This window comes from Electrophorus electricus, chromosome 3 (assembly GCF_013358815.1).
Source record: "Electrophorus electricus isolate fEleEle1 chromosome 3, fEleEle1.pri, whole genome shotgun sequence".
Classification (NCBI taxonomy): domain Eukaryota; kingdom Metazoa; phylum Chordata; class Actinopteri; order Gymnotiformes; family Gymnotidae; genus Electrophorus; species Electrophorus electricus.
The window spans coordinates 26,228,847-26,241,813 of record NC_049537.1 but is presented as its reverse complement, the minus strand read 5'-3'; the positions used below and the strand labels follow the sequence as shown (position 1 = coordinate 26,241,813).

The 12,967-nt window shown below is 53.6% G+C and overlaps 1 protein-coding gene across 2 annotated transcripts in view; it reads left to right on the top strand.

Annotated features, from left to right (window-relative positions):
- Positions 1-12,967, top strand: part of jag2b (jagged canonical Notch ligand 2b) — a 32,736-nt gene that overhangs the window by 11,435 nt on the left and 8,334 nt on the right. The window contains exons 3-12 of one of the 2 annotated variants that reach the window (XM_035524323.1): positions 186-240; positions 4,415-4,669; positions 5,528-5,588; positions 8,113-8,243; positions 8,754-8,873; positions 9,027-9,140; positions 10,074-10,187; positions 11,583-11,696; positions 12,174-12,220; positions 12,420-12,596. In XM_035524323.1, the coding sequence (XP_035380216.1) occupies positions 186-240; positions 4,415-4,669; positions 5,528-5,588; positions 8,113-8,243; positions 8,754-8,873; positions 9,027-9,140; positions 10,074-10,187; positions 11,583-11,696; positions 12,174-12,220; positions 12,420-12,596 (1,188 nt within the window). The remainder of the gene's footprint in view (positions 1-185; positions 241-4,414; positions 4,670-5,527; positions 5,589-8,112; positions 8,244-8,753; positions 8,874-9,026; positions 9,141-10,073; positions 10,188-11,582; positions 11,697-12,173; positions 12,221-12,419; positions 12,597-12,967) is intronic. The other variant, XM_035524324.1, reaches the window with a different exon arrangement.

Sequence of the window (12,967 nt, the reverse complement as noted above, 5' to 3'; positions counted from 1 at the left end):
TGTTCTGATGGTGCCTTCCTGTATTAAGCGGGATGGTTGAGTATTTTGTGTGTGTGTCTCTCGTTTGAGAGTTGGTGCTTTTACTTCTCCCTCTTTGTTTCTGAAAAGCATTTCCTGTTCTGTTTCATACCCCTATGTGGTGCTGATTTTTTTTTTGTGTGTGTGTGTTTCCCCCTCTCCTACAGCGGTCTTACACACTTATAGTGGAAGCTTGGGACTGGGACAACGGCACGCAGCACAGTGAGTATCACCTTCTGTACTGTTCAGCTGAACGTGTCAGCCATTGTTTGGAGGCTTCAGTGACCGCCTGCTTCTCCTTGGCTCTGTAATGGATGGTGCTGACGTAATGTTTTTTGACTCATCTTGAGGAGATGAGACGACGATGAGATGTTGTCTCTCCAGCTGAAGGGCTGAGACGCGTGCCAAAAGCGGAAATCGCTGCAAAGAAGCCCGCTATTAAAAAAAAACAAAAAAACACGGGATGAGTCATTAACAGGAATCTCTGAGGGCCGTGCCTTCGGCTCCGAGCCGCGCACGTGCGTCTCGAGTGGGACGGCCCAGTTCCGTGCCAGCGGCTCGTGGAGAAACGGTGTCGGAGGGTCGTAGATGAATGACGCTGGGGCAAATGCAATAGGATGGGTGAGCTGATGAGATGAGCTGGCCAGCCAGAACGTTCCTCAGGGAGAAGCCGTAGGCAGACTGCAGGCATGCACAGACCGACATCCCGCACACGTTGCACCAACGTTTGCGCACACAGGTGGAGCCCTGGTGGAGCGTCCGCTTGGAGTAACTGCCCGGTGCTCACTCTCATGGCGTGATTAACCCATAAGACTGCTGTGTCCTGGTTAGGGGTTGACCGATTGATTTGGGGGCCTGACCGATATTTGGAGCCGTTATTCTGCGTTTACCCGATTATCAGAAGTGGCACTTAAACCTTGCTGATAAATGTGTTTAACAACAACAGAATCCGCCTCTGTTGTCTGGCCCTGTGTCCTGCCCGGAACATCATTGTATTGCTTGAATGATGCATCAAGTAGAACACACACACTCACACACACTGCTCCCCCCCAGCACTCTGGGACCGGTAATACCAACAACCAACACTTTTGTAGTCTGTCTCTGTCCTGTGGGAATGGCGCAGAGCCTGCGTTCGCGTCCATAGCGACAGGAAAGGTAAGAAAACGTCAAGGTTGATCAACGGAGTTCGCGAAAAGCACAATGCATTTGGTCATGTAATTTCACTCACTCACTCTCCCACGCGCGCGCACACACACCTTGAGATGACGACTGTCATCAGTTTACTTTCCGATGCATTAGTACGCTAAACAAACGCGACCGGTGCAAGCGGCATGAGCCCTGCTGATGCGTGTGTTTGGTGAGAGTGAGGTTTCTGCACACCAGAGTTTGCCCCCAGCGCTTTCTACCTGGAAACCCTACAACATCGCGTTCTTGCTGCATCATGCAATCTGCAGGGATCTCACTGGTCATGAAATTTCTGGAATGTCATGGAATTTTAAAGTCTATTCCAGACATGGATAGTCAAGGGTTTTTGGTGGGTCAAGGCCTGGAATGTCAGACACTACAAACAAAATTCTCTAACTTTGTTGCTATTTATCAGAATGTTATTTTCACGTGATTCCTGTGTTGTGTGAGTGTTAAATGGGTGTGGAAAAATGTAAGTAACCATAGAAACCAAAGTCAGCCATTTAACAGCATTAAGACAAAACCTTGGCTAAGGTCTAGAGTAGTTTTTTTTTTTTGTTTGTTTTTGTTTTTGTTTTTTTAATTAATTCAAATATTAAAGAACTGTATTAAGCTTTTTGAACTTTTCAAAGAAAAGTTCAGCTCAGATGTTTTAGATTAAAACATGCAGGGAAATCGCAGGCACCATTACCGAGTTAACAGATATTTTAATATCCTTCCCACAGGAGTAGGCTTCCGTAACGCTCGTCCCCATTCCGGTTGTCACTGTGGGAGTAGTTTTCATTGTGTCTCTGTACACGCGGACTACCGTGGTGAGGCTGTAAAGTGACCAGCCTCTGAGAGTAGTGGAGACAGTTGCTGTCATTCCTGTTGTGATTTGTGAAGCTTTTTGTTGTTGTTCATTTTAAGGGAGCTTTTAATTTTAGTTTTATCTATTTAAAGATTACTTGACAGATTACTATTTAAAGGTCACTTGTTTTTGTTACTATTTTGTAACCTTTGTACTTATAAAGCTCAACGCGCGTTGTTTTTTTTATAATGACATTTGTCCTAATCTTAAACATGCTCATTTAATGAGAGTAAATTTTGCAAACATCAAATTTATGGCCCCAAGTATTGGTTTATGGGTGTCTTGATTGCCGGTGGGCCGTGGAGCGGGACGTCTCCCGGGCTCCATGGCGCAGGCCGATGCGGTGATGCTCTAGGGGAGTGGACCGCCGCGCCATCAGGCTGCAGCTGTATCCTGTTTTGCCTCGCCGTTCCCGCTGCCTTTGTCTGGCTTGAGGAATTGTCGGTAAGAATGTGCTCGAGCGCAGGAATCTAACCAACGCCAGAGAAGGCGGGGCCACCGTCCGGCGAGAGGGGCCAAGTGGGGGCTTTTGATGTGCGGATGTGATCGGTAGGATGACGGCCTCTGGAAAAACGCGGCCGACGCTAAGCCGTCAGGTCCCGTCTCCCGTCCTCACCCCGACCTCTGTGGGACACCCCGACCTCTGTGGGGATGGCCCGGGGACGTTTTTGTTTGAGCGGGGCGTGAGGCTCACTAGACTGTGCACTCGATATGGCCGCCAAGCAGGTGTCCCAGTTAGAGGCATTTGCTTTCTAGCAGCTGCTGTGTAGTTGAACTAGAGCCGTCCACGATGCCTCTTTTGGAAGAATAAGGTCGCTTAGTTTAAGGTCATTCGTATCGGTTAAAGCCGTAGTCGGTCATACAGAAGCTCCTTCTCAGAGGTGTAGCTCCGTTCCAACCGCGCTGTTGTCGTCGAGAGCGGCGGCGGCCTCCGTGCCGTGGTTCCCTGCCCGTGCCCGCTCTGCGTGGATGAGGCTCTCGCTAGTCGCAGCTCTGCGACGGGCGCGGGGATCGCGGGTGAACCGCTGCGCTGTTCCGACGTTGACGGGATGCGTGACCGCATGCTGGAATGTTTTGCGTGTGTCTGCCGGTCCTTCTGCGCTTGCGTGCGTGCGTGCGTGCGTGTGTTCTGGGACCCCGAGAGCCTCAGGAAAAGTCCCGTCGCATTGTGTTTACATGACAGGAAGAGCTTTGCTTGGGCCAGTGTTTAGACACTGGGCAGAGCAGCGCAGAGCTGGACCTATTGTTCTTTATCTGGAAGCAGCTGGGCTATTTCTGTTTTTGTTGCTTAATTCGTCTGACGTTGTCGGTGGATGCGGAGGAAGGGGCGTCTTGTTCTGTGTGTGTGTGTGTGTGTGTGTGTGTGTGTGTGTGTGTGTGTGTGTGTGTGTGTGTGTGTGTGTGTGTGTGTGTGTGTGTGTGTGTGTGTGTGTGAGAGACGGTGGTAAGGAGGAAACTGCAGACCCCTACTTCCACTGTGCTTGTGTGCTGTCTCTGATCCCACTGCGATAAAGCCTGCTTTCCGCGTTGGCGGAGGTGTCGGGGTGAAGCCTGGCAGAGCCGGCATCGTTAAAAGGGAACAGGCGCATCTCTCCATCAGGCTTGGGCCGTGGTGCCAAAGGCGGGGTGGTGTGTGTGTGTGAGGATTCATTACGGCCCAGGGTGGGAAAGTCGGGCCTTTCCTTCGCTCTGGAGAGGAGGCTGCCCGTCCTGTCGCTCTGCTCAGTCTCTCCAGTTTCCATGAGTACGGGTTGTTCAAGGGGTACCAGTGCACGGCTTTGCCAGGCAGGAAAGCCTGAGTGGTGGGCCGCATCGTGTTCTACCAGGGCTCTGCCCCGGTTTGAGTTCTGCATGGTGGTCTGTGGTGCATGCATGCTTTTGTGTGTGTGTGTGTGTGTGTGTGTGTGAGCATGCTGCTTTTAGCATGCTGTTATGCCTGCATTCTCTTGTGCATGTGTGCACACATGCTGTTTTGCCTGTGTAAGCGTGTGCGCACGCTGTTGCCACTTCATGCTCGTGAGCGTGCGTGCATGCCCTTGCGCGTGTGCTGTTGTGCAGGCGTGTGTGGGTGCGCACTCGCATGCTGGTGTGCATGCGTGCTCTTGTGCTTGCATACTCTTTTTTTGTGTGCGCGCGCGCGCCCTTGCTCTGGCGTGTGTGCGGCGCCTGTATCTCTCCTCTCGCTGAGCCTGTGTGGGAGTGGATGGGAAGGACATGGAGTGATTTCTATTCCTCCGAGTGCTTGTTAAAATTTCCAGCGCCGCCGGCAGCAGACGTCTCTCCTCGCACCCCCCAGGCGCCGGGGGGCGAAGGAGGGAATCGTTAACGGCGCTCCTAACGCCCTCTGCTCTCTCTCCCCAGGTGAGGATCTGCTGATCGAGCGCCACGCCCACACAGGCATAACGAGCCCCGGGGATCACTGGCAGGTCTTCTCGCACCCTGGCGCCACCGCGCGCTTCGAGTACCGCATCCGGGTCAGGTGCGACGAGAACTACTACGGCAGCAAGTGCAACAAGCAGTGCCGGCCGCGCGACGACTACTTCGGCCACTACCGCTGCGATCCCTCCGGGAACGTCGTCTGCCTGGAGGGCTGGATGGGGCAGGACTGCCGGACTGGTGAGGTTCACCACCATCCGTGTATACGTGGGTGTAGCTCCCAGCACACCCAGTAACGCTGAGACGCTGGTAGCAGTGTACCGCGAGCTGGCCTGCGCCAACAATCATGCGTGCTATGGACTGCCGATGCTTACCAACCAAATGTGGCTTGTCCGTCCCGGTAGATCAGAGTCCAGCTTGCCACCGGTATAACTGGAGCTGGCTACTACAGCTGCGTTTTGCATGGAAGTGTCCTGGGTGTTTTGGGCCCCTGAGGCCTATTAAATTGTGACCTTTAGCACCAAGTAATGGCCACCTGCCATCAGTGGCTTCACAGGCCAGTAAACTTTATTCCTTAGTCTAAGGTGAGGTGTGTGTGTGTAAACGACACCTCTGCCGACCTGCAGTCACACTTTCCACTGGGTGAATTAGCTCGGTGCATGTGGGAAGTGTTGACATCTTACACCGTGTCGTCATATAAACAATTTGCGAGCCGGTTGTTTTGGTGTGTGTGCACGCATATGTGCGCTCCCGTGCGTGCGTGTGTGTGTGCGTTGGATGTGAGGTGGCAGGAGGGCGTTATGCACTAAATCACCAGGCTGACCTAAGTGACCAGGCTCTGAGAAGCCGGTGGGTGGTGCGTTACGTAGCCCTACGCTGGGCCGTAAATCTTGTCTTTGTGTTCCATGAATCCTCCCCTCTACTCGTGCCTGTAATGGGTCAGTGCAAACAAACAAGGCTGACTCGTGTTTTTTCTTCTCCCATTTCTTTCTGCCCCCCATCATTCTCTCTCCTCTCTCTCTCTCTCTCTCTCTCTCTCTCTCTCTCTCTCTCTCTCTCTCTCTCTCTCTCTCTCTCTCTCTCTCTCTCTCTCTCTAGCGATCTGCAAGCAGGGCTGTAATCTGATTCACGGAGGCTGCTCCAAGCCTGGCGAGTGCACGTAAGTGTCTTGAGTGCGCTTTCACGCTCACTTAGTGAAGTCGACCTGTTTCCTCAAGTTCATCAGACCATATGCATGCCTTCTGATCTGGGGGGGGGTCTGACCTATTTACTGTACCATTAATTAACGAGCGCACCTACGCCTGCGTTTGGGCCTCCTGTGTGTTGTTTGGGGCTGAATTGCCGTCCTCCAGAGGCCAGCAGTAATTGGGACAGGCCTCTGGAAAATTGTGGTGCTCTCTGCGGTTTGCGTTGCGCTGCGGCGTTTTGCTCTGGGTGTTGCCCATGCGGAACTGTCAGGAGAAGAAAAGAGCTGTAGTCTTTGTAGGAGGTCTGAGGAGCGCTCGCCCCCGGATGGGTTCTGCACAGGCCTCCTGCCCGCTCATCTTCCGATCCGGATTCCCAGAAATGATTCATGGGTGTGGATTACAGGACCCGCATATAAAGCATGTAGTACCTGAACTGGCTCCCACCTCGAGGCACCGAGGCAAATGTCGTGTGGAGTTAAATATGATAACACTCGATCTACATCATGCGGTTTTGAACCAGTAATCATCGGGTGTTTTCTGTCTGAAAAATTCTAAATATCTAAAGTGCTTTGCTATTTAAGAATAAGCGGGTGTAAGGTTTGGCTGTGGAATTTCCCAGTGCTCCCTGGATCACAGATAAGTGTTTTTACCCTCCTCACCTCCTAACCCTCCTGGTGCGTGTTACGCAGGCGCGCCGGAGCTCAGGAAGCAGCCGGGCTTCCTCCGCGCTCCTCTGCCGCAACCATCCCCTTCGCCTCTTCCTGACTCGGGCTTAACGCCTGGACCGCCGCACTTCCTAATCCACAGGAAGAGCCCAGCCTCCTGCAGCCCAGGGGAAGGGTTTCGCCGAGGGACCAGTTGAGGAGTTCCGTGCGACGCGAGGCCGGGGGGATCGCAACGTGCCGTGTAGACCCCGAGACCTCGGCCGAGCCGAGGGTTCGGTACCCGTGAACAACGGACGGAAGGAGTCTCGTGGCGTGGCCACCGATGTCACAGCAGGGTTTTTTTTGTTTTTTTTTTGAGGGGGGGGGTTGTTCGTGCCACGCTAGCGGCAAATAGAAAACAACAGAGGAATGTGTATTCCAGCATTCCGCCTGGCACACGGTGGGAATGCGAGTACTGACGGATGGGCTTGGGAAGCTTGTTCGGGACGATCGTCGACTTGTCTTTGCACGTACGCCGTCACGTGCCAAGTTGCTCCTTTTTTTTTTTCTTCTTCTTCTTTTCCCTTTTTCTTCATCTCAGTCGGAGCGCGCAAGCTCACGTTCGGCTGCGCTTAGCAACAGCGAGCGCCTCCGAGCTGCCGCTCCTCTCCGCGCGCCCTGGCCAGCCTACACGCCGCTAGCGAGGTGGGATCTAGGCAGTGCAGGACTGGGCGCGTCCCGTAGGGAAGACTAGTCCTGTCCTGTGAAATCTTAGCTGTTGATTTACTGTCACGCAAATATTTGCAAATAATGATTCGCTGTCTTTTTTTTTTTTTTTCTTTTTTTTTGTGCTCATCCATCCATATTTATGTTGCTCTGTTACAATAAGTGAAACTTTTCTGTGTACTTTATCAAAAAATAGGCAGTTGTCATTGATAACAATACTAAGCTAATTACTAAAATGCACAAAGAGTTTGAAGATACTACTGGAAATCTCAGACCATGTTTTCTTTTGCACACATTTATATAAACACGTAATGGACCTAATTTGGCGATGCTTCCTTAATGTTGCGGAAAATTATGGAGGATAATGCACAACAAACAAGGTGTTTGTAATGAGCAACAGTTTTATCCTAGATATAAACATACTGAAATAAAGTTTGAGGTCTCTCTGCAAATTTCCTACAAGCTGTCAAACACGTGCGCTGTTCCCACCCTTAAAGGAAAGCTACAGAGTTGCGTCAGGGTCAGTCACATATTAGGGTGGTCTGAGAAATATGGTCTGAAAACTCGGCTGGCCCAGGTGCTGCGGGTACGGCTCAGGCAGCAGGGGCCTGCGTTCCGGTAGCTTTGCCCCGAGCCAGCTGATGTCAATGCGCTCAGTTCCAATCGTTTTTCGCAATGGAAAAATGATTGTGAAATCTCAACAGTCTGACACGACGAACAGTCGAGATTATCTCGATCTGGCCCACCACAGGCTGCCGCAGAGTAACTGCTGCCGGACTCCAGAGGTGATGGAGGCCCTCTTTCCTGCAAGGCTTCTGATGGGAGGCCTGCTTCTCCGGTGGGCTTTGCGGGGGAAGAAGTTCTCTCTCTTTTGGACGACAAAAAAAAAAAAAAAAAAGGTTTTTAAAAAAGGCGTTTGTCTGTGCTCGTCACACAGGACAGGCGTCTTAAAATAGCCTGCTCAGAAATGACAAGACAGCTGAGGCGGAGGGTTAGAAAACCACTGGCATTGCTGTGGTGGATTCCTGCCGTAAAGCAGAGATTAGCTTCATCCCGAACCTGAGTCCGCCGGCCTCTTCTCATTTTGCCATCGGTTGCTGACGCTGGCGGCTCTTGTGGTTCACAGGTGCAATTATGGCTGGCAGGGGCAGTTCTGTGACGAGTGCCTGCCCTACCCAGGCTGCGTGCACGGGACCTGCGACGTGCCGTGGCAGTGCAACTGCGAGAAGAACTGGGGCGGCCTGCTGTGCGATAAAGGTAAGGAGCCACGTGATCAGAGGCGTGCACGTGACCCTGGGGGTGGGGGGGTAGGAATCTCACTCATCCAGAGCTAACATAACCACTCGAGAGGCGTGCTCTCGGCCGCCGAATCCGAACCGTGCGTAAGAATTTCCGTCACGTACGCCGAGCCGTTTCACTTCACAGCCGTGCGTGTGTGGCCGGCGGTCACGTGACGGAGGGCTCGCGCCGCCCGCTGCGTATCGGTGTCGCGCTCGGAGTGCCTCTGGGACACCCAACACCCTGGCGGACCCCAAGCCTGGAAGGAGCTGTTAAAGACCAGGTGCCCTTGAGGTCACCCTCCCCCCCCCCTCCCCGCTGCCCTTATTTATTTACCCGCCCTTCCGCACGCCACCTGCCCCACGTGAGAACAGCCCGGGTTCGTTTGTTTGTTTTTTTGTTTTTGTTTGTTTTGTTTGATTCCGAGCGAGTTCCGCCGCCCGTTCCCGATCTCTGGCTGAGGAGTCAGGCGTGTCGTTCTGTGTGCAGATCTGAACTACTGTGGTACCCACCACCCCTGTGTGAACGGGGGCACCTGCATGAACTCGGAGCCCAACGAGTACAACTGCGCCTGTCCCGAGGGCTACTCCGGCAAAAATTGCGAGATAGGTGAGTGTGACGGTGCGCCGTGGATCGGGTGGCGTGACGTTATCCCTGCGGGCATGGCAGCGCCAGGCGCCGCTCCCCTGCTGGGCTGGAGAACAATGCCGAGCTGCTGTATATGTGCGTCGAGTTAACTGGGTGTGGAATTGTCCTTTGCAGCTGAGCATGCCTGTGTGTCCAACCCGTGTGCCAACGGTGGCACCTGTCACGAAGTTTCTTCCGGCTTCGAGTGCCAGTGTCCACCAGGCTGGGAGGGCCCCACCTGTGCTAAAGGTGGGTGGGTGTGTGTGTGTGTGTACTGTTCAACCTTGTATCCTTGCTCTTTCCTGCCTCTCACTCTGTCAATCCCCCCCCCCCCCCCCAAACCCCCCACTCATGCGTACGTACACTCTCTCTCATGCACACTTGTGCAGATGCCGTGGCCAGCGGTAGCCCAGGCTGAAGCAGGGCCCTCCCAGTGGGGTTCCTGTGTCTGCTGAGCCCAGCTGAGCGCCTGTTGGGGCCTGGATTAGGGCACAGCGATGCTCATCGCCGGGACAGGGGGGATTTGCATAATCTGCCTTCGTTTGAAGTGACCCGCTTTTGGATCTGCAAATCGGGAACGCAGCATGCAGCTTTCTGCCCCTTTCTTACCTTGTCTACCCCCCACATTCCACACTGGCTCCACCTTTCTACAGTGCTGCCTTTTTCCTCTTGATTTGGCATGACTCCCCCCCCCCCCCCCCCTCTCTCTCTCTCTCTCTCTCTCTCTCTGGTGATCTTCCCTTCCCCAGTGACTGCCATATCCCCCAAGTCACGTGCAGGCCTCTGTTGCCATTACCGTAGCAACAAGAGGTTGCCTACTGGAATTTGGCATTCTCCCTCTTTGCAGCCCATGCTACCAGCCCCACCCCCTATCCGGCCCTCGCGGCCACGCTAACGCTTAGCCCCGTTGCACCCCTATACAGGCCCTTATTTATGCTGGAGAGTAAACGTGTGGTAAGGGAACGTGAGGGCAGCTCAGAGGAAGACGCACGCTTGTTCAGGTCTTAAGCACCCTGCACCTGGGCCCTGTGCTTTTGTGCCACTGTCAGAAGTGGCTAATTCTCCTCTGGATTAGACTGAACGCAGGACACGCACACACATTCTGTCATTCTCCCTCCCATCTCCGTAGCCGTTCGCTGGTCAGCCCCTGCCCCCTGACCACGCTCGTTTTTTGTGTTGCAGACCTGGACGAATGTGCCTCGAGCCCTTGTGCCCAGGGTGGGACGTGTATAGACCTGGAGAATGGTTTCGAGTGCCTCTGCCCTCCACAGTGGGCGGGGAAGACCTGCAAAATCGGTAAGATGGGGCCATGCGGTTGCTTTTAAACGTTTTGATCCTCTCATGTGTCCGCATACAGAAGATAACCTTAGAAGTCTTTTTTTTTTTTTTTTTTTTTGTCCTTCACACTGTATTGCTTGGCCATTAATTGAATAGAGGTTGGTCTCAGACTGCTTAGTACGGAAGGATCCGACCTACTTAAAATCTGAATAATAAAAGGTCTTGTAGGGATGTTGGGAACGTAAAGTTAATAGAATAGTAAAACTAGCTTAATCGTTAGAATGTGTTGGCCACTCCTGACAAAATCGACCTTGAAAAAGCGCCGGGCTGCGGTCCCTATATTCAAGTTTGTGAAAGTGCTGGCCCGTTTTCTTTGGTTCTTTTCTGTTACATCAGAATATGTCTGTGAAAATAAATATTAAATGGCACTCTGAGATGTGTTTAAGACTGAACTGAAAAAGGAAATCAATTTTGCATCTAGATCTGTGATGCATCCCATTAATCGCATTAATTACAATTCCATCGCTGTACCTCTGTTGACAAACATGGCCGTCGACGCATGCGAGTGTTGATCTGGCCTTGGCGAACATGAGCATGGTCAACTGTTTGAGTTGCGTGCATGGTGTGTGATGAGCAGTGCAGCATCACTGTTTTGCTGGAGGTTGGTTTGTGTTTTTTTTTGGGGTGGGGGGGAAACTGGGGGTGGACCTGGGGCGCCCGCCACTGCAAGCTCAGCTCTGAAGTAGCTCCGCACGGGCCCTGCGGCGACTGGATACTTTTTGTCCTCCGTCGGAGGAAGCACAGGAAGTGAGGGAGGAAACGGATTATGACCTGTAAACAAGCACACAGGGGGACACCTGAGCCGGCATGCTTGCTTTACGGGCTGAACCTTAGCTCGTGGCTCGCGTTTCGCCTCCAAAAAGGCACGGCCCGAGTCGCCTCCCCGGCTCAGGTGTCCCGCGGGACAGGAGCCCAAGGGAGCGGCGCGCGCCTCGCCAGCTGATCCTGCTGAATATTTAACTGCCCGATACGCCCGAGCTCTTTCACGGCACGGCTGTGTGGGTCACGGCGCCAGATCTTCCTCGGTTCCATTCTGAAAGCAGCGGAGAGCATTGGCTTAGGCAGGAGACTGGAGAGGAAGAGGATAAAATTAGGAGCAGTAGATGGATGGACCTAATGTCAGCGTGGAGTCTAATAGCCGGAGTCATGCCAGTCTGCAAGCTGGTGCAGGGTTACAGACTAAGAGATGCTGCAGAGTGCTTAATGGTGGTGGGGCTAAAAAAGGAGACCTTTTGATTTTTCTCTCTCTCTCTCTCTCATCCCCCCCACCCACCTTCTCCCTCTGTTTCCTGGTTATTTCGGACACGTGTTCCTCATCCGTCGCTCTCTCTCTCTCTCTCCCTTAATCCACAGATGTGAATGAGTGTTTGGGGAAGCCTTGCATAAATGCTTACTCTTGCAAAAACATGATTGGTGGATATCACTGTGACTGCTTTGAAGGATGGGCCGGACAAAACTGTGACATCAGTCAGTATCTCCACACCGTGTTCCTTTCCCTAACCCTGCTGCGGGCCCTCGGGTCTCACTCTTTTACTGGCGACTCCTTTTTTTCCTTCCGTCTGTCACGGAATACACACACGCTCGCGCACGCACGTCCGCACGACCCTACGTGCTGTGGAGTAGGCTGTCCTGGTGTCCTCTCCAAGGGTTTCCTCTCTAGGCACCTGATACTCCGCGGGGACACGCACACCACACAGGGCATCGTGGGCTTCGGCTCCTGTTGCATGCTGGGTGGGAGCTTCCTCTTGACTGGCCCGTTGGCCTGCGCCGATTGGCTTGCGCTAACGTTCCCGTGTCTGACTTACTAACCCCCAAGCTCCACCTCCTTCCTCCGAACTACATGCTCATTATTAATGACCTTTACCTCATTTTGTTTTGCCACGAGAGCTTTTCTCGCTGTTTCGTTGACTCTCCTCATTCTCCTCTCCTCCCCCATCCTCACAGACGTAAATGGCTGCCACGGACAGTGCCAGAACGGCGCAACGTGCAAGGTACGACCCGTCTCGTTACAGGTCAGCTGGCTCCTGAAGGTCCTGACCGTTTCATTACATTTACGGCATTTAGCAGATGCTCGTATCCATAGTGACCTACAAAAGCGCTTCGTCATGTTCTCATAGAATGCACCCTCAGCCAGCACGGTAGGTTAGAGTTCAGCACGCTGCCGCTAATGACACGGTTATTCCTCCGTAGGAAGGGCCACGGGGAGCGTACCACTGCCAGTGCGCGCCAGGCTTCGTCGGCGCCCACTGCGAGATGCAGAGGGACAAATGCGCCAGCAGCCCGTGCCGGAACGGCGGCCGGTGCCACACGGTGCTGGACGGCTTTGTGTGCGAGTGCCCGTCCATCTACGCCGGGCTGCTTTGCGAGGTGAGTGGCTACCTGGTCTCCTGAAGGTCACCCTACACTCCTCTCGGCGATCTTGCTGGATGATGCAATGGGCGCATCTGTGGATCGTGCGGTGAGACGTTTGCAATCCGTTACGATGGAGAGAAGCTGGCCGCGGTCGCCGTTGCATCATCCTGCCGCCTTTGCGCCGTTCTCGCGTGCTGCGCTCTCCTCGGCCCCGCCCCCTCCCGTCCTGTGCCGCCGGGCTAAATCGGGAGGCCTCCTGGCAGACCGCCACTGCCGGTCCCGCGCAAGTGTGACCCGGGGAACCGGAGCAGACCCCTCAGGCCCGCCACTCTGCCCTCGTTGTTGGACGGCCTGGCAGAATAGTCTGGTTTGGGGCCAGTCACCAC